This window comes from Xyrauchen texanus, chromosome 32 (assembly GCF_025860055.1).
Source record: "Xyrauchen texanus isolate HMW12.3.18 chromosome 32, RBS_HiC_50CHRs, whole genome shotgun sequence".
Classification (NCBI taxonomy): domain Eukaryota; kingdom Metazoa; phylum Chordata; class Actinopteri; order Cypriniformes; family Catostomidae; genus Xyrauchen; species Xyrauchen texanus.
Window position 1 is genome coordinate 32,208,702 of NC_068307.1, and position 25,772 is coordinate 32,234,473.

Below are 25,772 nucleotides of genomic sequence, written 5' to 3' on the forward strand. Positions count from 1 at the left end.
AAAATTGCAAAAATCTCTCTTAAATGGAATATAATTTAAAGGCAAACTGTCTTTAAAATGTGGATTAATATGCACTGATGAATCGTTCACAATAAGAAGAGGAATGTGGATTACAAAAGTAAATAAAGAGTTTATTCAATCATATCCGATGCTATTTAGATATTGAAGTCTTAAATGTATGGTATCAAAAACAACCTGTTTATTTCAGGAATGCATTGTCTAAATTATAGCAGATTTGTATGCAGTAAAATGCTACAATAGTGCAGAATATGTCCCTTTTAGAATAAAACTTAGTTTGAAACCAAACTGTTTAAAACTAAACACTACTCTAAAGGTGTGCTTATTCATGTGTGTATCTGTGTGTTGCTCTCAGCTCTGGAGGACGCAGTGGAGGCTTTGAGCAGCGGTCAGACAGTGGAAGGACCGCGACCACAGTTGACTGTCCTGCAGGATTATGAACAGGTTCTAGAGAGATATGATGACTATGAGGAGGACGCGGGGGAACTGAGAGCTGAGAGCATGCAAGCTCAGAAATTCAGTAAGAACATGAAAGCGCTGAACCGAAACCTAGACATGTAAGATGCATTCATCATCCGGTTCATTCTTATCTCTTATCTGCAGTCTGTTTGAATGAGTCGTTCGGGTATGACTGCAGTCTGTCATGTGAAGACTGTGTTAATGGTGGAGTGTGTAACATACACAGAAATGCCTGCGATTGTCCTGACGGATGGACGGGAATCATCTGTAATGAAAGTGAGTTAATTTAAAAGACACTATATCATACTGCTCTCATTATATCTCAAATATATAAACTGATCAATAGTGCATCATTAAATTGATATTTGTATGCTTTGTGTGTTATTCAGCATGTCCTGATGGCTGGTTTGGCAGGAATTGTTCATTCATCTGTAAGTGTAGGAATGGTGGCGTGTGTGATCCGGCCACTGGCAGCTGCCGATGTCCACCAGGAGTCAGTGGAGATCTGTGTCAGGATGGTCAGTTTGACACAGCATAAATAAATTCAATGTATTTATTAATGTAAAATGAAAAACAACATGATATATGTTACAAATGACCACAATGGAAACAGGTTTTTAAATTTATTGTATTATGCTGAACATAAGAGTTATTTATTTAGCTTTTATTGCCAAATTAACTGAAACTGTCACTTTCACCTATCAAAGTTCGAGCATTGCATCGAGAGATTTTCTTTTATTGTTTTATGCACTTGAATTATTGTTCATTGAACAGACGTGCAATTACAACGAATGCCTTAAATGTCTGAAATGTAACAGTAAACTTAGAATTTCATATAGAGTAGTTGATAGATTAAACTTTATTAAATTCTCTGTTGATATTTAAAATCTAAAATTCAGTCATTGTTTACTCACCCCTGTGTTGTTATAACTCCATATGACTTTTTCTTAACACAAAGGGAGAAACTGTGAAAAAAAATGTGTTATAAAGTATAATTTAGAAGTTGAATAATTTATTCCATGAGACTCATGATTATTATGAAAGCTTTGATTTGGTGAGAAACAAACTGAAATCTAATATATTATTTGGTGAAAAAAACAAACACTTAAGAGAACAGAAATTACTAAACATGTCTGAAGAGTTTCTAGTCAAAGAATTGATGCATTTCTATGTCCAGCCTTATTTATTTGTAATTGTACAAATTTGGATCTGTGCCAGTTTACAGTGGACAGAGTTACACGCGCGATGCTGAAAATAGAAAACGAGCGATCGATAGATTGTACCGTCGCTCGTCACTGCTTGTTAGGACAAAAACTCTGATTACTATAGAAAATATACCTTTTATCGAGTGTCGTTTTCCATCAGGTTTGGACACGGTGTGACTGTGGCTGCCTGTAGCCTCCTCTATGTTTCTCTTTGATTGAGGACGGTTAAAAAAAAATAAGGCTGGGCATAGAAATGCATAAATTCTTCGACTACCAACTCTTCAGACATGTTTATTAAGTTCTGTTCTCTGTTTTGTGTGCAGCTATTTTGTGTTCCTTTGTTGCTATCGGTGTGGAGGACATGTTTTTAAATAAACAAAACGAGTTTCCTTGTGAACGTCCCAGTGTCGCTAGGAGGCTGTGTGAACTGTTGCTCTCGTGCCCTATCATGAATGCGTACAGGAGACCAACAGTCTTATTTATTAGACTTCTGAATTATACTTTTGTGTTCTTTTGAAGCTTGAAGAGGTGGACACCATCCACTCCATTGTATGACATCACTGAGCACAATTTTTTCACAATTTCTCCCATTGTGAAAGAAAAAAAAAGTCATATAGAGTTATAACAACACACGGGTGACTAAACAATTATTGCATTTTTTTGGGTGAACTAATCCTTTAAAGCACTTAGTTAATATTGCCTTTTTTCATTCAGGTTGTCCTAAGGGTCTCTATGGAAAGTTTTGTAATAAGAAGTGTAATTGTGCTAATAACGGACAGTGTCATCGTACATATGGCGCATGTCTGTGTGACCCGGGACTGTATGGACGATTCTGCCACCTGCGTGAGTACATACTAATCTTTATTTTTTATTATTATTCTAATAAAACTCTGCTTTAAAATGACTGTCACCCTCTTGTGCAATAATGGGGTCCAATTACCTTGGTGCATTAGATTTATTTTTACCATTTTAGCTTTATCAAAGCATTATAAACTCTATCCAGACTCATGTACAACTGTTAAATTGTCCAATTGTGTCCATTTACTCTAAATTTACTCTTTCTAATTCAAAATAATTACCTGACACTGACAACAATACCTATGGCCTCAACTTCCTAGTTTAACTTCCTCTTCTCTCCATCTCTTTTCATGAAGCATGTCCTAAGTGGATGTTTGGACCAGGCTGCTCTGAAGAGTGTCAGTGTGTCCAGCAGAACAGTGCAGAGTGTCACCGTCATCATGGCGCCTGCATCTGCAAACCAGGTTACCGGGGCGACACCTGCAAAGAAGGTCTGTGTGTACACTAAAGGTCTTAATATAAGCTCAGAGTGCAACCTAAAGTTTTATTGCTGTCAAATTTGAGAGTTTAAATATTTGCAACAAATCCACAGGAATCCTTTGCGGGAGCTATTTACATAATGTATACACTATTGAGCCAAAACATTATAACTACCTGCCTAATATAGTGTTGGTCTTCCGCGTGCCCCCAAAATAGCACCGACCTGCCGATTCATGAACTGTACAAGACTCCCCAAGGTGTCCTGTGGTATCTGGCACCAACACATTAGCAGCAGATCCATCAAGTCCTGTAATTCCAGCACATCCCACAGATGCTCAATCGGAGTGAGATCTGGGGAATTTGGAGGCAAGGGCAACATCTTGAACTCTTCATCATGTTCCTCAAACCATCCTCAAACAATGTGTGCAGTGTGGCAGGGCACATTATACTGCTGAAAGAGGCCACTGCCATCAGGGAATACCAATGCCATGAAGGGGTGTACCTGGTCTGCAACAATGTTTAGGTAGGTGGCACATGTCAAATTGACATTCACAAAAATAGTCCGAGCATATCTTTCCCTCCAGCGACTTGTCGTCTTCCCACAGTCCATCCTGGTGCCATCACTTCCTCAGGTAAACGGTTCACATATACACGGCTGTCCACGTAATGTAAAAGAAAATGGGACTCATCGAACCCGGCGACCTTCTTCCACTGCTCCAAGGTCCAGTTCTGACGCATGCGTTACCATTGTAGGCGCTTTTGACGGTGGACAAGGGTCATCATGGGCACTCTGGCTGGTCTGCGGCTACGCAGCCCCATACGCAGTAGGGTGCGATATACTCTGCGTTGTGACACATTCCTCCCATAACCATCATTAACATTTTCTGAGACTTGTGCCACAGTAGACCTTCTTTTGATTCGGACCAGACGGGATAGCCTACTCTCGCATCGATGATCCTTGTGTGACCAACACCCTGTTGCTGGTTTGTGGTTTGTCCCTCCTTGAACCACTGTCAGTAGGTACTCGCCACTGCTAACCGGGAGCACCCCACAAGCCTTGCCGTTTCAGTAATCTGACCCAGTCATCTGGCCATAACAATTTGGCCCTTGTCAAAGTCACTCAGGTCTTTACTCCGGCCCATTTCTCCTGCATTCAACACGTTGACTACCAGAACTGATTGTTCGCTTACCATCTAATCTACCCAGACCTTGACATGTGGCCTTGTTAGGAGATGATCAACGTTATTCACTTCACCTGAGAGTGGTCATAACATTTTGGCTCATTGGTGTGTGTATATATTTATATATATATATAACAAAAATAATTGAAAAACATCAATAATATTTACTGTACACAAGCTTTATCATGGTTAGGGACGCCAATGTGAGTTTCGGGAAATCATATATAGTTGGTGATTTTGTTTGTACACCAACTACTGAACAAAACTCTATCTCTACTCTTTAAGTACAAATATTTATTTTGTTTTTGTTTTTATGTAGAGTGTGAATCTGGCTTTTATGGCTCTGGGTGTGACACGAAGTGCTCTTGCCTGTCTGGAGTGACCTGTGATCATGTGACTGGGATGTGTCAACCCCATTGTCCACCTGGAAAGAGAGGAGAAAATTGTGATCGAGGTAAATAAAGTCATTTTATACACTAGAAGGTACATATAGAAGTTTTTATTATGTCTATACAGTAAGGTCATGTGATTGTAATATGATTCATTGGTCATGTAATACAATTACAATGAAAAGGCTTTGATTTGTGTGATATTGATCCAAGAGTACATTGTTGTAGATTGTGATGATGGGAGATTTGGGATTGGCTGCACTCAGTCATGTGACTGCTCAGGGGCACCATGTGACAAGATCACAGGCCAATGCTTGTGTCCCCCTGGAACATTTGGACAACGCTGTGAGAAAGGTGAAATTACAGGACAGATTACATCATGCACATCTATATCATCATAACATCAGCATATACCTTTTGTAGCCCCGCCCACAGTGAAATATCACTGGTCCAGAATCCACTCCAAATACAGTAACTGTATAATAAACATCTAATATGTTCTGATTGGCTGCGATTGTGTCACATATTACAGCAGTAATTTCAGTGTGGAGAGAGGCCGATAGTTTTGTAAATCGATTTATAGAATATGATGGGCAGACACAGAGGCTTCAAGGATCGAATGAATACAATTCCACATGCATTTAAAAATTGTATTCACACACATTATCTTTCTATATCAGAGTGTGCTGATGACCGTTGGGGTGTTGAGTGTCGGGAAACTTGTCCAGCTTGTGAGAATGGAGGACTTTGTGACAAACTAAATGGCACGTGCATCTGTCTGCCCGGATACATCGGCAGATTCTGCCAAAACTGTAAGTCCAGCTGGAAAAACTGATAATAGTGTAGTATATGCTTCTCAAACGGACATACATTTTTTTTTGTAATATCTAGTGTTTAATGAAGCTGCAGTATCTAGATTTGTGTATGTGTGTGTGTTTAGTGTGTCCCATGGGTCGGTTTGGCCAGGGATGTCAGCTGAGATGTCCATGTGGTAATGGGGGTCGCTGTGATCATGTAAGTGGGCGATGCTCATGCCCGCCCGGTTGGAAGGGGCACCACTGCAGGAAAGGTACTACATTATCTAAAAATACATGCACAGTATGGCATCTTATAAAAGAGATTTTTCACCTCACATCTGCCTAAAAATACACGTTAGTAACAGCTATGATTCAAAACAGCTTTTCATCTTGTTACTGTGTATATCGCTGTGCAGAACACATAGTGACCAACTAATAATCTTTGTTTACATGTCGGGTAACTCTTCCAACTCTTCCATATTCTAGGAATATTCCAGGCTCTTGTAAGATAAATAGTTTTGAACCCAGAATATTCCTTTCATGAATTTACTTAATTTAAAATAAAATGACACATTCCTCCATCAGCCTGTGACGTTGGCCGCTGGGGTGTGGACTGCGCGAGTGAGTGTGACTGCAAAAACAGTGACAGAGTGTGCGATGCTCAGACGGGACACTGTCACTGTGAGGCGGGATTCACAGGACCACAGTGTGACCAGAGTGAGTGAGACATCACACACTTTACCCTAACACACATTTAGGTTGTTCTATGTGTATATGAGTGTTTGAAGTCACCATTGATCGGTGTTCGAAACCCATTTTACTTCTTTATCGTGATCTGGGATTTGGGCTGGGACTTGATTTTATCCATCGGGAATTGATTGGATGGTGAAAAGTTTTCTCTGATATTACAGTACATACAGTAATAACTGGCCAAGTCTTCCCTTTCATATTCATTTTGGTCTGCATATTATTTTAAAAGGTGTTAAAACAGTATTTGTATGAGAGATACTTTGCCTCTGGCGCAGATTGTCCTGCTGGTTCTTTTGGACTGGGCTGTAAGCATCGCTGTCAGTGTGACAATCAAGCATCCTGTGATCATGTGGGCGGAGCTTGTACCTGTAAGGTCGGCTGGACCGGAACCTTTTGTGAAAAGGGTAAGTTAGACAATAAAATAGTAACTGGCAACAAAAATTAAAATCTGTATGACTTTTGTTTTTCCATGGGACACAAAATGAGATGTTTGGTCTAAAGCACCTTTAACTTTCATTGCATCTTTTTTCCATTCAGTGAAAGTGAATGGTGACTGAGGCTGTCATTCTGTTTCTGTGCGTGTCCACAGCTTGTCCACAGGGATTCTATGGTCTGGAGTGTCAACAGAAGTGTGTGTGTGTGAACGGGGGTGTCTGCAACCACATCAGTGGAGAATGTTCCTGTCTGCCAGGGTGGACTGGCACATATTGCAACACAAGTGAGCATATATTTTAAAGCTTTTAACCTAAAGTGAGCCAAATTCTATTTTATGGCCCTTTAGAATCTTAGTCAAGGTTCTTTCAGCAGTCACAATTTTGTTTTACAAGACCATTTTCAAGCCTATTTGTGACCCTTAAAATGAAACCAGCTGTTCTTGTGTACCGTTAAAGGAATGTTCCGGATTCAAAACAAGTTCAGCTCAATCAGCAGCATTTGTGGCATAATGTTGATTACCACAAAAATATATTTCGACTTGTCATTTTCTTTAAAAAAAATAAATAAAAAAAATATATATATATATATATGGGTTATAGTGAGGCACTTACAATGGAAGTAAACGGGGCCAATTTGATTAAGTTAAAATACTCACTGAAATAGTCACAAGTTCTAATCCAGGGGTGCTGAGTGACTCCAGCCAGGTCTCCTAAGCAACCAAATTGTCCCGGTTGCTAGGGAGTGTAGAGTCACATGGGGTAACTTCCTCTTGGTCGTGATTTAATGGTTCTCTCTCAATGGGGCGTGTGGTAAGTTGTGCGTGGACCGCGGAGAGTAGCATGAGCCACATGCTGTGAGTCTCCATGGTGTTATGCACAACGAGTCACGTGATAAGATGCGCGGATTGATGGTCTCAGAAGCGGAGGCAACTGAGACTTGTCCTCTGCCACCCAGATTGAGGTGAGTAACTGTGCCACCACGAGAACCTACTAAGTAGTGGGAATTGGGCATTCCAAATTGGGGAGAAAAAGGGGATAAAATTAAAAAAACAAACATTTACCCTTTCAAAAGTATAGACAAAAGACATTCTGTAAACCGAAGAATGAATGTAAGTGCTTTTATAAGATTATGAGCTTCACATTTCTGTCTTTAAAACTTTACAATGTTGGCCCCATTCAATTCCTTTGTAAGTGTCTCACCGTGACCTCAATTTTTTTCTTTTCTTAAAAGGAGAGACTTTTTGTGGTTATAATTTTTAGCGATTGAGCTTAACTTGTATTGCACCTGGGATATTCCTTCAAGATTTCTTTTAATAAATCACCTCTGTTATGATTGGTTAACATCTTTGCATATGAAACATTTACTGACAATTTGCCAAATTCAGTTCTTCATGAGATTACCTCTTTTGAATGTGAAGCTTTTTTTTGTTGTAAATAAATAAAATAATACACAAATAGTACATTTTCTAAATATGACCGGAATCTTGTAGAGCTGCATTATATAACCCACTGCAAAGCAGATCTTGAATACAGTTGTATTTGTATTTCTCATACTTCAAATGCTTTTATGTGACTGTTATTTCTCTGTGTCATCTGTAGCGTGTCCTGTTGGATTGTATGGAGAGCGCTGTTCTCAGGTCTGTGTTTGTCACAATAACAGCAGCTGTAATGCAGTGAGCGGTCAGTGTGACTGCACTGCAGGGTGGATGGGCAACAGCTGCTCACAACGTAAGATTCAACCACTTCATTCAATACAATTTGTTTTAGTTCAATTTTGTAGTAATGAACAACCGCTATAGGCTTTTTGAATGCCAGATGCCAATATATCTAGATTGCAGAAAGCTGATATAAACACTGATATATGCAATGCAATTTTATAATGGCAAATGAAAGAATTTCCTGAAATATGTACTGAAATACCCCTCTAAAGTATTTGTAAACAGAAAATGCATTGACAAGGATTTTGGACTTGAAACAATTAGGATTTTCATAACAAAATTGGATCCAAGGGCTTAGATTTGGCTTGAACTTTAGGGTGTTGCATGTTTCCATTGATCATGAATAAATAATGACGATGTTGTAATTGCTTATTGGGGGGGTGATCTACGCCTCTAATTGGAACACCTCATCATCACCCTGTCCCTTGCCTGTTTGTTTATTAAATATAATTTGGCTTATTTTGATTATGGTTTCAGCAACCAGTAAGTTTAGAAACATACTTTATTTGCATGTGCGCAAAAGGAGATGCAAATGCTTGGCCAATGCATTGCAAGTGCATGGTCCCGTTGAACATACTTAACGTATAAATTGCGTTCTGACACATTTTGGGGGGATGGGGGCAGGTACCACCCCCCATAATAAAAAACATGTAAGTACACCCCCCCCACACACACACACACACACATTATTTATACCATGATCAATGGAGGTATGTAAATGCTCATGCTGCATCATCATCGTCTCTCTGACCCCCACGGACTCGGAGTTACGGAGCTGAGACTTTGCCGTCGCCGGGTGACTGACATTTAGACGGCCGCTGCTCCTCGACGCAGTGGCCCCGGGACACCAAATTCGGGACCCCTACGCTCCTCGGCGAGACGTGTCCTGCGACGCCGGCCCCGACACGCTGGGCCCCCGGGAGCCCGAGATGGCATTTTGCACTCTGGCGCCCATGGCTCCCGGACCCCGTCACCCACTCTCTCGTGCCTGGGCTCTTTGGAAAGGGCCCCTCGAGACGCTTCTGAGGACCCCTGGCACGCCTCTCTAGCCCAAGAGGAACCGGAGTTAGGGTCCCTCCGAGTACCGCCCCTTCTGCCCGAAGCCTCTCCCGAACCGGACCACCCACACGCTCTCTGGTCTCAACAATGGAAGTCAATGGGCTCGGAAGTGGTCCAACGTCCGTATCTCGGGACCTATCTCGGGAACCCCGCGGCCTACGACCTCGGGGCTGGGCTCATTGTAAAGGGCCCCGTGGGACAGACAAATGTAAATTGGTCTGCAAAGTCGACTACTCTTACAGGAAATCTGCATTTTTCAAGTCACTATTGGGTCTGTATACTTCACTTGAAATATCTTATGCATTAGATGATAGATTATTATGTCTGTGGTTTAGAATATGGACTAGATAAGTTGTGGTAAGAGATTCAGTGTGTTATTCTCTTTTTTTCCAGAATGTTCTCCAGGTTTCTATGGGGTTGGCTGTGTTCAGAGGTGTCTGTGCCAGAATGGTGGTGTGTGTGACCCTGTGGAGGGCCGATGCTTTTGCTCCAGAGGCTGGACGGGTGCCACCTGTGAACTGGGTGAGAGAGACCGAGAGAGACTGGTCTTGGTTTTATGCTTGTTGTTACAGCAACACATTACAACATTCAGTGCATTTGACACCACATTTAGTTCAGCTAGCAATGTGTCAAACTAATCTGCTCGGATCAGATGGTATTTTATTTGCTTTGAGGCAAATACCTGGAATTTTCAGACAGTCTGTTTGTTCTACTTGTAGTCTGAGATTTGATTTAAGTAAATACTCCACATGTAATATGTACGCTGGTAAGTTTAATTGACATAAAGTAATGTGTACTGACAGGGAAATCCTGTGCTGACTCAGTGGCAAATACATTTTAGACAACGTATTGTAGATTCATTATATTTCTTGTTCACTTTGTAGTTTATTTTGACTAAAAACCTCCCACTTAGAAAGACAGAGCATCTGAATGATTTGTAAAATAACAACCACAGTTTTGTATTATGTCCTGTTTTAGTGCAAGGTTATCAGAAGTCAATACCACAATAATTGATCAACATGGAAAAAAGTCATTTAAATAATTTGCCTGTCTAGTTTAACATGATAACATAGAAAAATTGACACGTTGCTTCCGAAAGTTCATGTACCCTGAAATCAACCCTGTTCAGCCGAACTGTGCCATCCCCATCAGACATTTTTGTATCATTTCGAGCGTACACACATTTCCCTACACTGCTTCTGATCAGCCTCCGAGACACAGGTTTTGGTCCTATGGGAACAATTAAGTTACCACGTTTACATAAAAAATGGTGAGGGCAAATTGAAAGTTGCATTTTCGCACTGAAATTATATTTTGACTCCACTGGCAGTCAGGTTTAGGGTTGTGGTTGGAGGGCAACCGATAGTGGATTTTGCCGATACCAATAATTAAGGTGGTGGAAAATGCAGATAATAACCGATTAATATAATTTCAAATAGATTCTTAGAATGTAAAAAAAAAATCTTAATCTTTCTGTACTATGTTGTGCACTGACATAGAAGTCCAAAATGGCTAAAATCCCAAATGCAGTTTATTGTGCAACCAAAATCTCACATTGTGGGCTTATTCCGTGACTGCCATCTATTATTTTGAATTTGTTTAATGTGCACAAGATATTTGTTTTGGCACTCCTGGTAGTGTCATGTTTGCTGCATCGGATCTATATGCCGTAAAGATCAGTCCATAATCACGTACAATAGATGGGCTTTCAATATTGTCGTCATGATAACACAGACTAACGATTGGGGCAAACTCTGTCATGTGACACGAAGTGTTTCCAAACAATTTTTTCATGACATTTGATGTATCGGCAGTTTATATGCTTGAGTTAAACGGAAAAATATTACGTGACATTTGTGACATTTTAGCTATAATGTGCGTTTCCATCAGCTTTATTGAGATGCGCTAAAACTTTTTTCACAAAAAATCCTTGGATGGATACGTATTTATTGGAGAACTTCCCTTGGGAGCTTAATAGAGGAGCTACAGCATGTTTCAACAGCATAACAAAACAGAAACGCTTTTGAAAAATTAATCATAAATCCAATGAATACACAGTTAAAAGGCTCTTTGGTTTGCCAATGTTTTTTATGCAGTTAAGGTACTTTTATATGAATAAAGGATGTTTATATGAGAAATGCTAACCAATGTAGCCTTTAGCATCATATAGAATGCTACAAATCATTCTATGAACAGAATATACATACGATCAGAAAAAGATGTTGTATACACTCTTTGGGGTTTTTAAGTACATTTACATTTATGCATTTGGCAGATGCTTTTATCCAAAGCGACTTACAGTGCACTTATTACAGGGACAATCCCCCCGGAGCAACCTGGAGTTAAGTGCCTTGCTCAAGGACACAATGGTGGTGGCTGTGGGATTCGAACCAGTGACCTTCTGATTGACAGTTTAGTGCTTTAGCCCACTACGCCACCACCATTGTCATGTGAACGTTTAGATTTATGCTATATGTTTATTACAAAGCCTGATCATATTTTATAATAATTATATAAAGAACATTTGTGTTCTGCAAAAATCTGCAAAAGATGTTTTTTCAAAAATCTACCAAATCTACAAATATCATTGAAATGACTTTTGGCAAAACTCTGATTCTTAAAATCCACTATCAGTTGCCCTTAGTCACAACCCTAAACCCATCTGTTAGTGGAGTAGAAATGTTATTTTGGAGCAAAAATGCAACTTCCAACTTTCAACACGTTTATAGTAAAAACAAGTGAAAAAATCTGCCAGAGCTAAAGCAGAAATGATCAAAGGGATTTCGATTATGTTACTGACCTAGAGTGACCATATAACTAAAGATATGAATTACATTTTACAGCGTGTATTCTGTAATCTATACTGGAATACATTTTAAAAGATACCTTCCCAACACTGCTTACTATTTCTACAGAAAGCCCTGAAGGAAGTTTTGGAAATGAGTGAAGACCCTCTGTCCGTCCAGAAGTACATATTATTTTACAGGCATCATTTAGAAACAAATCGGACTGCACAGCTCTGCTCAAATATATGTACTAGGGCTGGGCGATGGAAGGATGTAATCGGATATCGGTGATGTCTTACAAATTTCCCAATGCCTATTTTGACACTCATTGAAAAACGATGACCGACAGTATCAGTCTGTTTCCGTAGACGAATACTTGCATGATGGCAAATGGGGCCATTGGAGACGGTAAATGTTTGGGTTTGGGAAGGTGAATATTTACGATTTTTTGATCGCTTGGTTATTTAATGGAAATGGCTGTTGGCAGAGTTTTAGCTGCAGTTATGGATCTCAATGCGGTGATCTGTGGTCAGTTTTAACTCAGGAAGCAAATTAGTTTTTCTGATTGCCAGACATTACATCATATATTCAGTGTCCTGCTGGTCTTTCAGTATTTGTAAGGTCAGGTAATGAACATTTAGCAGTTTTGCAGACCACAGACGGTTTTCCACACACTTTGACTGGTTTAGTCATTCCGTATGTCTGCTGTTTGCCCTGTAAACATCTCAGCAACATCTTCTTTATCTCCTCTCACCTCATAATAATTATGACCAATGCTTGGGGGTGCAAGTTTATTCACGTTTAATGAGAGCAGACTGCCTCACATGCTCTGAACTATTTCCAGCTGTGAGCAATGATATGGAAGTTCATTAAGTCTCCGAGATAATAAAACATGTTTCAAACACTCCCCCCATCTTCTACTGTTCATTGGCAGATTACAAACGAACAAATGATCTGGCTACTGTGTCTGAAATGTCTAGTTTCTAATAAGTCAGTAATTTGTTTTGCAATATTAAGTCCCTGTTTATTATAGAAGTGTAGAACATGACTAATCCAATCAGATTTTAGTTCTGCAACTATCTGTTTTATAATTATAAATTCACTGTAAAATTAAGGTTGTTGAAACAAGGGAAGTTTTCCTAAATTTTTGACATTTTTTGACTCTTTGTTTTATAGTCATTTTATAGCTTTTTCATGATATTTTGCTTGTGTGTGTGTGTGTGCTCTCAGAATGTCCTGCAGGTCGGTTCGGATCAGACTGTCAGGACAGGTGCGAGTGTAAGAACGGAGGTCAGTGTGACAGACAGACGGGTCAGTGTGTATGTCAGCCGGGCTGGACCGGAGAACACTGCGAGAACGGTGAAGACCCCATGAAATCATAACTGGAGTTTTTTTGGTTTTTGGTCTGTTAGCTCTGAGCTCATCTGTATACTAGTGTACTTCTAGAAGTTGCCAAAATAAACTTTTATAAGACATACAGATTTAATATATACAGTCTTTTCTGGGAAAATGCACCGAAAACATCTTGAACTTGGGGGCAAATTTACACTGTCAGGCCAAAAGTTTGGAATAATGTACAGATTTTGCTCTTATGGAAAAAACTTACTAGGTACTTTAATTCACCAAAGTGGCATTCAACTGATCACAATGTATAGTCGGGACATTACTGATGTAAAAAAAAACAGCACCATCACTATTTGAAAAAACTTATTTTTGATCAAATCTAAACAGCAGCATCACTTCAACACATTATCCTTGAGTAATCATGATAAATTGATCATTTGGTTCTAGAAAATCACTTGCCATTATATCAAACACAGTTGAAAGATATTTGATTCATTAAATGAAGCTTAACATTGTGTTTGTGTTGCCACAGTATGCAATAGACTTGGCAAAAATGGCAAAAAAAGAAACAGCTTTCTCTACAAATCGTCAGTCAATCATTGTTTTGAGGAATGAAGGTGATACAATGCTTGAAATTGAATTGACAAAGGACAACTGGCTCTAACAAGGACAGAAAGAGATGTGGAAGGCCAGATGTACAACTAAACAAGAGGATAAGTACATCAGAGTCTCTAGTTTGAGAAATAGACACCTCACATGTCCTCAGCTGACAGCTTCATTGAATTCTACCCGCTCAACACCAGTTTCATGTGCAACAGTAAAGAGAAGACTCAGGAGGACTTATGGGAAGAACTGCAAAGAAAAAAACACTTTTGAAACAGAAAATCAAAAAGAAAAGGTTAAAGTGGGTAAAGAAACAGACATTGGACAACAGATAATTGGAAAAGAGTGTTATGGATCTTAACCCCTTTGAGCTTTTTTGGGATCAGTTAGACTGTAAGGTGTGTGAGAAGTGTCTGACAAGACAGTCACATCTATGGCAAGTGCTACAGGAAGTGTGGGGTGAAAGGTAAAGTGCTACAGGAAGTGTGGGGTGAAGGGTCATCTGAGTATCTGGACAAACTGACAGCTAGAATAACAAGGATCTGTAAAGCTGTCATTACTGCACATGGAGGATTTTTTGATGAGAACTCTTTGAAGTAGTTTAAGACGTTCTGGACATTTTTCTTTCAAATTTGAATAGTAATATTTCACGTTATTAATGTCCTGACTATATATTGTGATCAGTTGAATGCCACTTGGGGAATAAAAGTACCAATTTCTTTCCATAAGAGCAAAATCTGTACATTATTCCAAACTTTTGGCCGCCTGTGTATGTCCAATCAAATGCTCTCTAAATTGGGAATGTTCCTCCCCCTTATATCATCTGCCATCAACTGGCAATAGCAAGTGCCTTTTTACTGTATATACTCTTTGTTAGATAATGTTTAGAACTTATATTGATGTAGAGGCTTTTGGCTCCTTCTAGTGGTCAATTATAGAATCATTTAAATGATTTAATGTCAGGATATTAAAATCTTGAACTTTTATAATCACCAAAAGTCCTCATTAGGTTTCCACTGTGATATCAGTTTGTGTGTGTATTTTTGTCAGTGTGTGTATCAGGGTGGTTTGGATCGGGCTGTGAGGATCAGTGCACATGTGAGCACAGCGCCCCCTGTCATCATGTGAGTGGGGTGTGTTTATGTCCTGCAGGATGGAGAGGAAGACGTTGTGAGAAAGGTTAGTTTGCTAATATTCAGTTCAATGTGAATTTATTTTCTAATGTCCAGGATTTAGGACCGGAGGTTTATGAATGATGCTCTACATTTTACACATATGTTCAGTTATTACATGACTCTTTGAAATACTTGATTCTGATTATTCAGTTACAGCATGCTGTGGTCATATAGTTTGATAACATGTCCACTATACTGTATAATTGACATTTGTCAAGAGATATTGATTTCCTGGCAGCGGTGGCTCAGTGGTTGAGGCTCTGGATTACTGACCAGAAGGTTGGGGGTTCAAGCCTAGTTCAAACATATTTTTGTTGCTTTGATGATTCATGAAACTAACATTAAACTCGGATAGGTGGAATTTCCACCTTTCACCTGGGGAAAGTGCAACGGAATGACAATTTATGTCAGACTTCTAATTTGGAAACTCGTGTGGAAATCTTCAACTTCCATTTGGTGGAGATGCAGGTGTGTGTTATGTCACTTAGGGCAGGGAGGTTTACAGTCAGTGACAAACATTCACTTCTATTGAATAATATCCCTTAACGAGTAAAAGTTCTTACATTAAATGATAATAAAACGTGTTTAGCAAATGTTTTGCAGACAGGTGTTTAAAACACAGTTAATTACACTCTCTTTTGATGATCGTAACGATAGCATTGCAGCGTCGTATATCAGTTTGGTTGCTATGAGACGTCTCTGACGATCAATGTACCCCTCAAAATCACAACTTAATCAATCACAAAATTAAAAATGAACTCCCTCTTTGACACGTTTGTGTTTAGTTATCAGGAAATTGCCTCTGAATTTTGAATTAAGTGAAAAGATCATCGTTTTCATGATCGATCAATGCTGTCACATCTGAGCACTCGTGCCCATTCTTAGTATATACACATGTACTTACTGTATTTATACATATGCATACACATATGGCACAGAAATATAAGCACAACACTAAGGAAAATGAAAATTAATAATTTGACAATGAAACGACATGACAATAAGCAAGAAAATAATTATAATAAAACAGCAATCACAAGATCACCCTATTGAGGTTTAATTTGCAATAATGACAGGTGGACTTACGTGAATAACAATGCCATATTTATGTAGTTTTATTCAAGAGTGTAAGCAGACTCACTTCATACAGTAGATGTCCGTTGTTTGGAATGTACGATATATTGTTGACCATATTGGTATTGGGCATTATTATTATTATTATCAATTATCAGTATCGGCTAGACAAATATTGAAAGCAGATAATATCAGGGCTTATTTTATCCGATTCAAACAGTGTACTGTTTGTCTTTGCCACATTTCAAAGGCCAAAGTTACATTTTTCTCATGTACATTGTGATGCTTTGATGCCTGATTTCACTTAAAGGTGCAGTATGTCTGATTCAGAAACCCTTAATGACACCTGTGGCCGTTATGTGAACTGCAGCAGCTACCTGTTGCGCGTATTCGTGCTCGTGAACACACTCCATAGGGACACGAGCGAGCGTCGACCAAAACAATGCCGGCATCATGCTGACAGATGAGATAGCGTAATTAAAATTACAGTTATGATTGTTTTACTATAAACTTCGAGACTAAACTAAAACTATTTATCAGCTAAAATTGCATACTGATACACACATACAGCTACATACTACCGAACAATACCAGACAGTTTACTGGTATGTTGCACTATTGTATGTTTTGTATGTCATATGTTGTACTACGAATAAGAAACCAGCGTATTTGCTTACATTTATCCTGAAAATCGTTGAAATTATTTGAAAGTTACAAAGCAAGGTAGCTTGCAATTCAAAAGATCAAGTTAGCTAAAATGACACAGATCAGTCCTCCTTATGGCTCTCTATTTCACTTGCTTTGCAGTTATGTAAGCTTACCTGTCCAATAAGAGGAACGCCAATTCAGGGTCACTTTTGACCCCCAAACCTGAACTAAGGTCCTTCCAGGAATCAAATGCCCTGCTGATGTTCATTCTAGTTTTCGCTCAACCACGATCACATTCCCGCTTAGCGAGATGGGATTCAGTAGATAAATGTTTTTTTGGCTTACTCTTTGAGTTTGTGTAGGAGTCGGTGTTGTGCTGGGAGCCGGACGTATGCTGGATTCATCTCTAAGATAACGTTATCTAGTGTTGCTGTTTGTTGTCGCTGTTGAATAGTGGAAGAGAAGCACTGAGGCTCTTGGGAGCGTGCATAAACATCACATCTTTTGGATTTTCCCGGCAAAAGTGACCCACTCCCTTTGCATGAAAATCAGTCTACAGGCTTTAATAGGCAACCTAGGAAGTCCGGGAAGGGGTCATTTTTTAAGTTGGGTTACAAGCCGTTCACACATTGGCAAAAAAAAAGGCAAATATTACATGAAAATTGTTACCTTTAAGCAAGAAGGTAAAAATCTTCTTAAAAAAGACAAAACATATTGAACATATTGGATCCGTCACATTGATTTTTAGAATAACATCAAATAAAAGAAAACCTCAAATTATTTCTGGGCTATTGGTCAAATTTGTATCTGTCACACTTGTTTGAGTATTTGTGTCTGTAATGGCTGTTCATCCATGTATTTTGTGTCTCTCAGCATGTCTGCCGGGCTCATACGGTCAGAACTGTCTGCAGCACTGTTCCTGCCCGCAGGGCACTTCATGTCATCATATCACAGGAGACTGCGGCTGCCCGCCTGGGTACACGGGCAACGGCTGCGAACAGAGTGAGTGATGCTAAATAAACTGAACCGAGAGGTTAACAGTTGGGGTTTATGAGATTTCTCCAAAAGTTTCTCCATGAGGATATGAGGAAATATCGATCGAATTTACTGTTCTGCATGAAATTGTAAATATTTATTTTTAGGTTTAATGCAAGACTAATGCAACAAAATGCAAATGCTATGCTGTTATATGCTAGTTTACAAATAGATTAGAGGTTGAGGTCACACTTTATATTAGGTGGCCTGAACTACTATGTTTTAACATGCAAGACTATGTATTTACTGTGTAACTACATGTTGTTCTGGAAAATGCCCACATTTGAGGTATGGGTAGGTTTTGGGGTAAGGGTTGGTTAGAGGTAATGTTAACAGTGTAACTGCAAATGTAATTAAATGCAACAACATGTATATGTACATAATAAGAATATTGTATCAAATGATTAAGTACACAGCAGTTAAGGCCACCTAATATAAAAAGATTGACTGATAATGGATTTTTGCAATTACAATAATTAAGTGGAGCCGATAATCAATGATTCAGCCAATCGTCTTTTAAATTTGAATCTTGTTCAGAGGCTTTCTGTGACAGGGCCCATACATACAGACTACAAGAGTCCAAATTGAATAAAAATCCCAGATGCAGTTTATTCAACCAAAATCCCTTTAATAACTACGGAAGAAAAAGAGATTTAGTGCGCAACGTGGGTTCTCTTTCATCATCTCGTGTTCGAGATCCACCTATGGGAAGGGCATCCACACCTGACCTCTGCAGAAGCATCCAATTGCACCAAGTCTGGCCTGACAGACAGAAGCGCGTGTCCAATGCTCGGTAAGGGACCCACCCCTTACCAAGTGCATAAAACACTCGTACACGCTATCTTACCTCAGTTGTTATTCGCTTCTCGCGACCTCTTTGCTTCGCAGCTCTACGGTTTTCGCTGACTTCACCACAGTCAACAGGAGGAAATATCCATTCGATCAGCCTCCGCCAGGCGTGATTGTCAGACGGTTGCGTTTAGTTGTGATTATTTCGGGTTGCAAGCCACCCACGCTCGCTACCTGGATTTGCTCAGGCTGCCCGCCTGTTTCTCAGCTTTCACCTCTCCGATGGATCACAAGCTCTCCGGTCCCACTAACCCACCGGACGTGCAGTCGCGTGCATGCCCTGCCGCCTGCGGTTCACTCATTGCCGCGAGGGATGCCCATCCCTTCTGCGTGGTGTGCATGGGACTAAGACACGCGCAGGAAGCACTTTTACTTCCTGAGAACTGCACCCATTGCCTCGCCCTGCCTAGGAAGCTTCTTCGACGAAGACTCAAAGTTGCATCCTCCCAAAGCACGGACGACTCGGACGCTGGAGTAGGTGAAAGCGTTACAGCTCCGGGGACTTCCCAGAGCATGCCTGCTCTCAGTTGGGCTGACCAGTCTAATGAGGGCCTACTCGAGGAAATCCTTCCCGGTATTTCCTCGTTCGACTACGAGCCGCCCGGCTCAGGCGAGTACGAGGACCCCGCTATACTTGAGGGCTCGGACGACGAGGAAACCACCCCGTCCGCCCAAGCTCCCCCGGTTAGCGGCTCGGCTACACTGCCGCACGCGGTCCTTCTCGAGGTGTGTGAGCGAGCGGCCGCTCGTCTCGGCATGGAATGGCCGGCCCTCCAGAACGCCGCCGACCAAGAGAGGGATGTGTATGACGGCAAACTCCTAGGTCCCCCTCCCGGTCCTAGGAAGCAGCTCATGCCTGTACTCCCTGCGTGCGCTAAGCACATGCGACACTATTGGAAGGACCCGCTAGATCTTAAGCACGGCTTAGCGGGTCTGGAGGTTAAGGATATGGCAGCGTGTGGCATGGGCGATCCTCCCACCATCGAGCCCTCGATCGCCAGACACCTTAACCCCTCGCAGGGAGGGTTACTGGCCCCTCCTAAGCCAGTTCTCCCTAATAAGATGGACCGCTTCTCAGCATCTGTCTTCCAGGCCTCGTACAAGGCCTCGGCTCTCGCGGTACGGGCTCTAAATGGTAGGCCGAGCTGTTGGAGGACATGAGTACTCATTTGGAGAAAGGCGTGCCATCGCCGACGCTGTGGAAGGAGATCGTTACCGTGAACGACCTGGTCCTTCGTAACGCCCGCCAGGCCGTCCAAGCCGGCGGACGCTCCATGGCCCTATGTGTTGTGGGGGAACGAGCCCTCTGGCTCAATCTCTCTGGTCTGCCCAACAGCGAGAATAGACGCATAGCAGGAGCCCCAGTGGAACCAGGCCAGGCTCTTTTTGGCCCTGCTGTTGCACTTATGCAACAGCGGTGCGATGATAAGGAGGAGGAGGATGAGACATTTAAACTGTGCCTGCCTAGAAAGGCCACTCCACACCAGCCCCCCGCACGGCCCCCTCAGGCCCCAGCCACAGGACGGCCGTACCATAACACAGCCAGGCCTAAGGCTCGCAGCAGGCCACCCAGCCAGCAGCCCAGCCAGCAGCCCAACCATCCTCCTAAGCCCTGGGGTAAGACATCCTTCGCGGCGGCTGCAGCGAAAAAGCCCACCCACTCTACCCCGTCGGACGGGAAGAGGAAGAGGCCTACCTGATGCTCAGCTCCAGGGGCTTCTCAGTCCAGGTTTTCAGGCTGACCAGCCCAGTGGACACAAGCTTGAGTTTTTCCCCTTTACCCAAAAGGAGGAAGTCCTCAGCCTCGAGGGCCCCTTTTCCCTCGTTCGGGTGCCCAACCCCAGTTCAATATGGACATGTCACAAGTTCAGGTGTGGTCCATAAAAGAATTCCTCCCAGCTTCCAGTTCCAGAACTGGGGGAAATTCACTGTCCAAGAGTGCCCTACCACTGTTGAAAAGTGCTCAACCACAGTCTCTTCACAGTTTGCACAAACCACTTCACACACATTCAATAAAGGTTCAATTCCCTGTGTGTGTTTCAAAAATAAAAACAACAAAAAAACAAGAACAACAAAAATATCAAACACTGAGAGCGAAAGCTCTGCCAAGTACTGTTGTTCCTCTGAAATTCTACATGTCGCCCCTAAGTTGTCCACTAGATGGCGCCATTGTATCACAAATGAACAATCCGGTTGTATTGCCTGCCCTAGGCAACTCGCCGGTGAGTGTGGGCTCTCTCACGTCACACGTGACAGCCTGGCAGTCTGTGTCTGCCCCAGAATGGGTGATTCGCACCATTTCGAAGGGCTACAGACTTCAGTTTGCCAGGAAACCCCCATGTTTCAGCGGAGTTATCTTTTCTCACACAGAAGAGAGCTCCGCGCACATTCTGAAAGACGAGATCTCTTCTCTTCTCGAGAAGGGGGCGGTGCGAGCGGTGCCGCCGCATCAATGTCAACAGGGTTTTTACTCCCGTTATTTCCTGATTCCAAAAAAGGACGGTTCACTTCGTCCTATTCTGGATCTCAGAGTGTTGAACAAACATTTAAGGAAATACAATTTCAGAATGTTAACCCACAACGTTCTCTCTCGTGCAATAAAACAGAGCGATTGGTTCACGTCAATCGATCTGAAAGATGCATTTTTCCACATCAACATTTACCCGCCACACAGGAAGTTTCTTCGTTTCGCCTTCCAAGGCATATGTTACGAATTTACAGTGCTTCCATTTGGCCTAGCACTCAGTCCAAGAGTGTTTTGTACGTGTGCGGAAGCAGGGTTAGCCCCGCTGAGAATAGCGGGGCTCAAAATCCTGACTTACATAGACGATTGGCTGATTATAGCCGATTCGAGAGAGATTGTATTGCAAAACACTGCCCGTGTGCTCGCTCACATCACAGCGCTCGGCTTCAGAGTGAACGTGAGCAAGAGCAATTTCACTCCCGCGCAGAGAGTTACTTTTCTGGGTCTGGAGCTGAATTCGGTTACAATGCGTGCGCGTCTCTCACAAGAGCGCGTTCTCTCCTTAATGAATTGCCTCTCACAATTCAAAGAAGGAACGAGAATACTTTATCGCAGCATGTCTCAGGCTACAGGGTCTTATGGCTGCGGCTATACATGTCCTGCCTTTGGGCCTTCTGAGAATGAGGGCGTTCATGAAGTGGGTTTTAACTCTTCATCTCAGCCCTCTAGCTGATCTCCGCCGCTCTGTCACAGTGACGCTCGTGCACAGCAGCGCTGCACCACTGGAGGAACGCAGAGTTCTACGCGCATGGGACCCCTCTCGGGCGATTATGCTGCGGAAAGTAGTGACGACAGACGCGTCCCTAACAGGATGGGGAGCCACGCAAGAGGGCAGAACAGTGAATGGTGTGTGGCCAAGCACACTTCACTCAGCCCATATAAATTATTTAGAGCTCCTCACTGTGTGGAAGGCTCTGAATCACTTTCTGCCCCGCGTGCAGGGGCATCATGTGCTGGTGCGCTGCGACAACACCGACAGCTGTAGCATATATCAACCGCCAGGGGGATGCGCTCCTCCAAGCTGCATGCTCTCGCTCACAGGCTGTTAGTATGGAGCAGGTGGCACTTCCTGTCGCTACGGGCGACCCATGTCCCGGGCATACTGAACAGGGGCGCAGACCTCTTGTCAAGGGGAAACCCGCTCTACGGAGACTGGCCTCCATCCTCAGATAGTGTGTCTACTGTGGAGGAGGTTCGGCCAGCCAACCGTAGATCTCTTCACCTCGTCTAAAACGCCCATTGTCCTATGTTCTTCTCGCTACGGGACGAGGACGCCCCTCGGCGTGGACGCACTGGCCCACCCGTGGCCCAACGTGCTGCTTTATGCATTTCCTCCTCTTTGCCTCATAACGCCGTCTCTGGCCAGGGTGAGGGAACAGAGCTTGACCATGATTTTGATAGCTCCCAGGTGGCCCAAGGCGCCGTGGCTCTCAGAGGTTATCCCTCTGCTGTATGCCCAGCCATGGCCCCTCCCACTTCGCACAGACCTTTTGTCTCAAGCTGAACGGGAAATTTATCACCCACACCCGGACAGGGTGGCCCTCTGGGCCTGGCCCGTGAGAGGGCCAACTTAAACACATTGGGGCTCCCCCCACGTGTTGTGGCCACCATTCAGTGTGCCAGAGCCTCTTTGACACAGTCTCTTTACGACTGTAAGTGGCGTGTGTTCGAAGAGTGGTGTGAAGGGCGACGGGTAACGTCATATCAGTGCTCAATCACCGACATCTTATGCTTTTTGCAGGACCTTATGGACAAGGGAAGATCCTTTTCCACTATTAATGTCTATTTAGCGGCTATCGCTGCATGTCATGTGGGGTTCGACAGCGCTACGGTGGGGCAACACCCCCTTATTCGTAGGTTTATGAAGGGCGCACGCCGCTCTCTTCCAGTCCCCAGGAGAGTCGTTCCTGAATGGGACCTCTCCATGGTGTTGGACGCAATGTCTCAACAGCCGTTTGAGCCCCTGGGGAGTATTTCCCTTAAGAATTTGTCTTTCAAGACAGCTTTGCTCTTGGCCTTGGCATCTGCCAAGCGGGTCAGTGACATGCATGCACTCTCTGTTCATCCCTCGTGCACTAAATTCTCTCTCAGTGGAGATAAGGTTTTTCTCAGGCCCAACCCAGCCTTTATGCCAAAATGCTTCCCGGCATTCACGTGTGAGGTGATTGAGCTCTCCGCTTGCCACCCAGCTCCTTTCTCCTCCACAGAGGATCAGAGGTTGAACGCTTTGTGTCCTGTACGTGCCCTGCGGGCATACTTAGACAGGACCAGCTCGTTTAGAAAAAGCGACCAGCTTTTCATCTCTTGGGGCCCCCCGCACTCAGGGAACCCCATTTCCAAGCAACACCTTTCTCATTGGCTTGTGGAAGCTATATCTTTGGCATATGAATCAAAGGGAGTGCAGCCCCCAGAGGGCATCAGAGCTTACTCCACTAGAGGTATGGCTGCCTCTTGGGCTCTATTTAAGGGAGTCTCTTTGCAGGACATATGTGCCGCTGCAAGCTGGGCCTCTCCCCATACGCTTGCCAGATACTACCGGCTAGATGTCACCAGAACCCCGGTAGCTCATTCTGTCCTGGGTGTCGGCTCTTTGTAGCTTTGTGCTCTTAGGCCCTCCACCCCTCCTTAAGTCTGGGCTGCCTAGTCCAGCACTTTAAAGTCACTAAGCATGTTTCTACTCTACACCTGCCACCATATATTCACCATGAGAGTGCGGTCAGGTTTATTCACCGAATGCATGTTACCATATGCTATTCTTTGTTGCTAAAGTGGCTTCCTCACTTTGTGGGGTGGTTTCCGTGTGACGTGTCATGCACCGCCTTCGAGGTGACCGTCCTCTGGCTTTCAGGGCCTCATTGTAGTGTATTGGGCAATCGGGGAGCTGTCCATATCTCCCATAGGTGGATCTCGAACACGAGATGATGAAGAGAACAATAGGTTACTATCGTAACCCGGTTCTCTGAAACATCGAGTGGAGAGATCCACCAAGCTTGCCCCGCTTGCTGCACGAGAAGCGAATATGCTCACTGAGGTAAGATAGCGCGTACGAGTGTTTTATGCACTTGGTAAGGGGTGGGTCCCTTACCGAGCATTGGACACGCGCTTCTGTCTGTCAGGCCAGACTTGGTGCAATTGGATGCTTCTGCAGAGGTCAGGTGCGGATGCCCTTCCCATAGGTGGATCTCTCCACTCGATGTTTCAGAGAACCGGGGTTACGATAGTAACCTATTGACTCTTTACATAAACAATACCGAAATTCATCAGGGACTCTTATTTTGAAATGTCTGCGCTACCAGCTCACTCAAACAGATCAAAGGAAACAATAGCTGTGTCCCAAATGACTCTTCCATGTAGTGTTTGAATATTCAAAGTGTTGTTTCATCTCACGTGCAACACTTAACAGTTTTTACTAAATGGAACTAATCTTTCCTATCTACGGCAAGCCATGAGAGTATGAGGTTTACACAGTTTTGACGGTTGAAAAAGTGCGTCATCCGGGTACACTTAGTTCACCTTTTTGTTGGTTGCATTTTCAGTGTTAACATACTACTCGCATTACTGACACTTCAAAATGACGTAGAATAGTGCAGAAGGGTGTAGTTTGGGATAACAAATTTGATCAGTAATTTATCCCGAACTTTTTCCTTTTCTTAGTGAACACCATCTATTGAAATCAGCATGAACTCAACAATCAGTAAATTTAGTTGTAATGAATCGTGTGTTTGTCTCATCAGTCTGTCTGCCTGGCACATTTGGCATCAACTGTAATCAGGTGTGCCAGTGTTCAGAGAGAAACCATCTATGCCACCCAGTGACTGGAGTGTGTTACTGCGCGCCAGGATTCACAGGACCAACGTGTGAACAGGGTAAGTGACACTTTAAAACAAAATACAAAACATTTCGATCAAATGGGGTGGGGGGTGTAATAGTTAGGCCTATATGTGAGAATGTTTGAGGGTAATTGACATAATATCTATTAAATTATTCAAAAATAAATACAAAATGTGTCATATTAAAAATCATAATATCTAAAATAAATTAAGTTTTACATGAAACACTTTTTTTAATTAATGATTAAATTGTGTACACTAAAATTACAAGCAAAGTAATACACATGATGCTTTTAAAATCATTTACTACATTTTTCTGTAGAAAATGCTTTAAATGTTTTTCAAAAATGTATAAAACCAGCATGAACACAGATTACATTTCTACAATCTTGACGCATGTTTAAAACTTATTTTTTTCCCCACTGTGGACAACCTAATTTACAGTACGTTGCCCCATAGAGGACCTCATCTTCATCAAAGTCACAAGTATAGACAAACACAATGTGCTTAAGCTAATAACAAAAACAAGTATCGTCTTTCATGTGTTTACTGAACACGTCACATTAAACATTCAAAGTGCTCAAAGTGTCAACAAAAGCTAATTAGAGTCAGGAGT

General features: G+C 42.4%; 1 protein-coding gene across 1 annotated transcript in view; it reads left to right on the top strand.

Annotated features, from left to right (window-relative positions):
- The window catches only part of LOC127625734 (multiple epidermal growth factor-like domains protein 6), a 121,812-nt gene that overhangs the window by 87,477 nt on the left and 8,563 nt on the right, over nt 1-25,772 (top strand). Inside the window, exons 13-30 of the mRNA XM_052101099.1 lie at nt 374-538; nt 622-753; nt 867-995; nt 2,397-2,525; nt 2,837-2,971; nt 4,461-4,595; nt 4,759-4,884; nt 5,211-5,342; nt 5,471-5,599; nt 5,913-6,044; nt 6,353-6,481; nt 6,667-6,795; nt 8,111-8,239; nt 9,682-9,810; nt 13,305-13,433; nt 15,072-15,200; nt 17,792-17,920; nt 25,061-25,192. Of these exons, the coding sequence (XP_051957059.1) occupies nt 374-538; nt 622-753; nt 867-995; nt 2,397-2,525; nt 2,837-2,971; nt 4,461-4,595; nt 4,759-4,884; nt 5,211-5,342; nt 5,471-5,599; nt 5,913-6,044; nt 6,353-6,481; nt 6,667-6,795; nt 8,111-8,239; nt 9,682-9,810; nt 13,305-13,433; nt 15,072-15,200; nt 17,792-17,920; nt 25,061-25,192 (2,379 nt within the window). The remainder of the gene's footprint in view (nt 1-373; nt 539-621; nt 754-866; nt 996-2,396; nt 2,526-2,836; nt 2,972-4,460; nt 4,596-4,758; nt 4,885-5,210; nt 5,343-5,470; nt 5,600-5,912; nt 6,045-6,352; nt 6,482-6,666; nt 6,796-8,110; nt 8,240-9,681; nt 9,811-13,304; nt 13,434-15,071; nt 15,201-17,791; nt 17,921-25,060; nt 25,193-25,772) is intronic.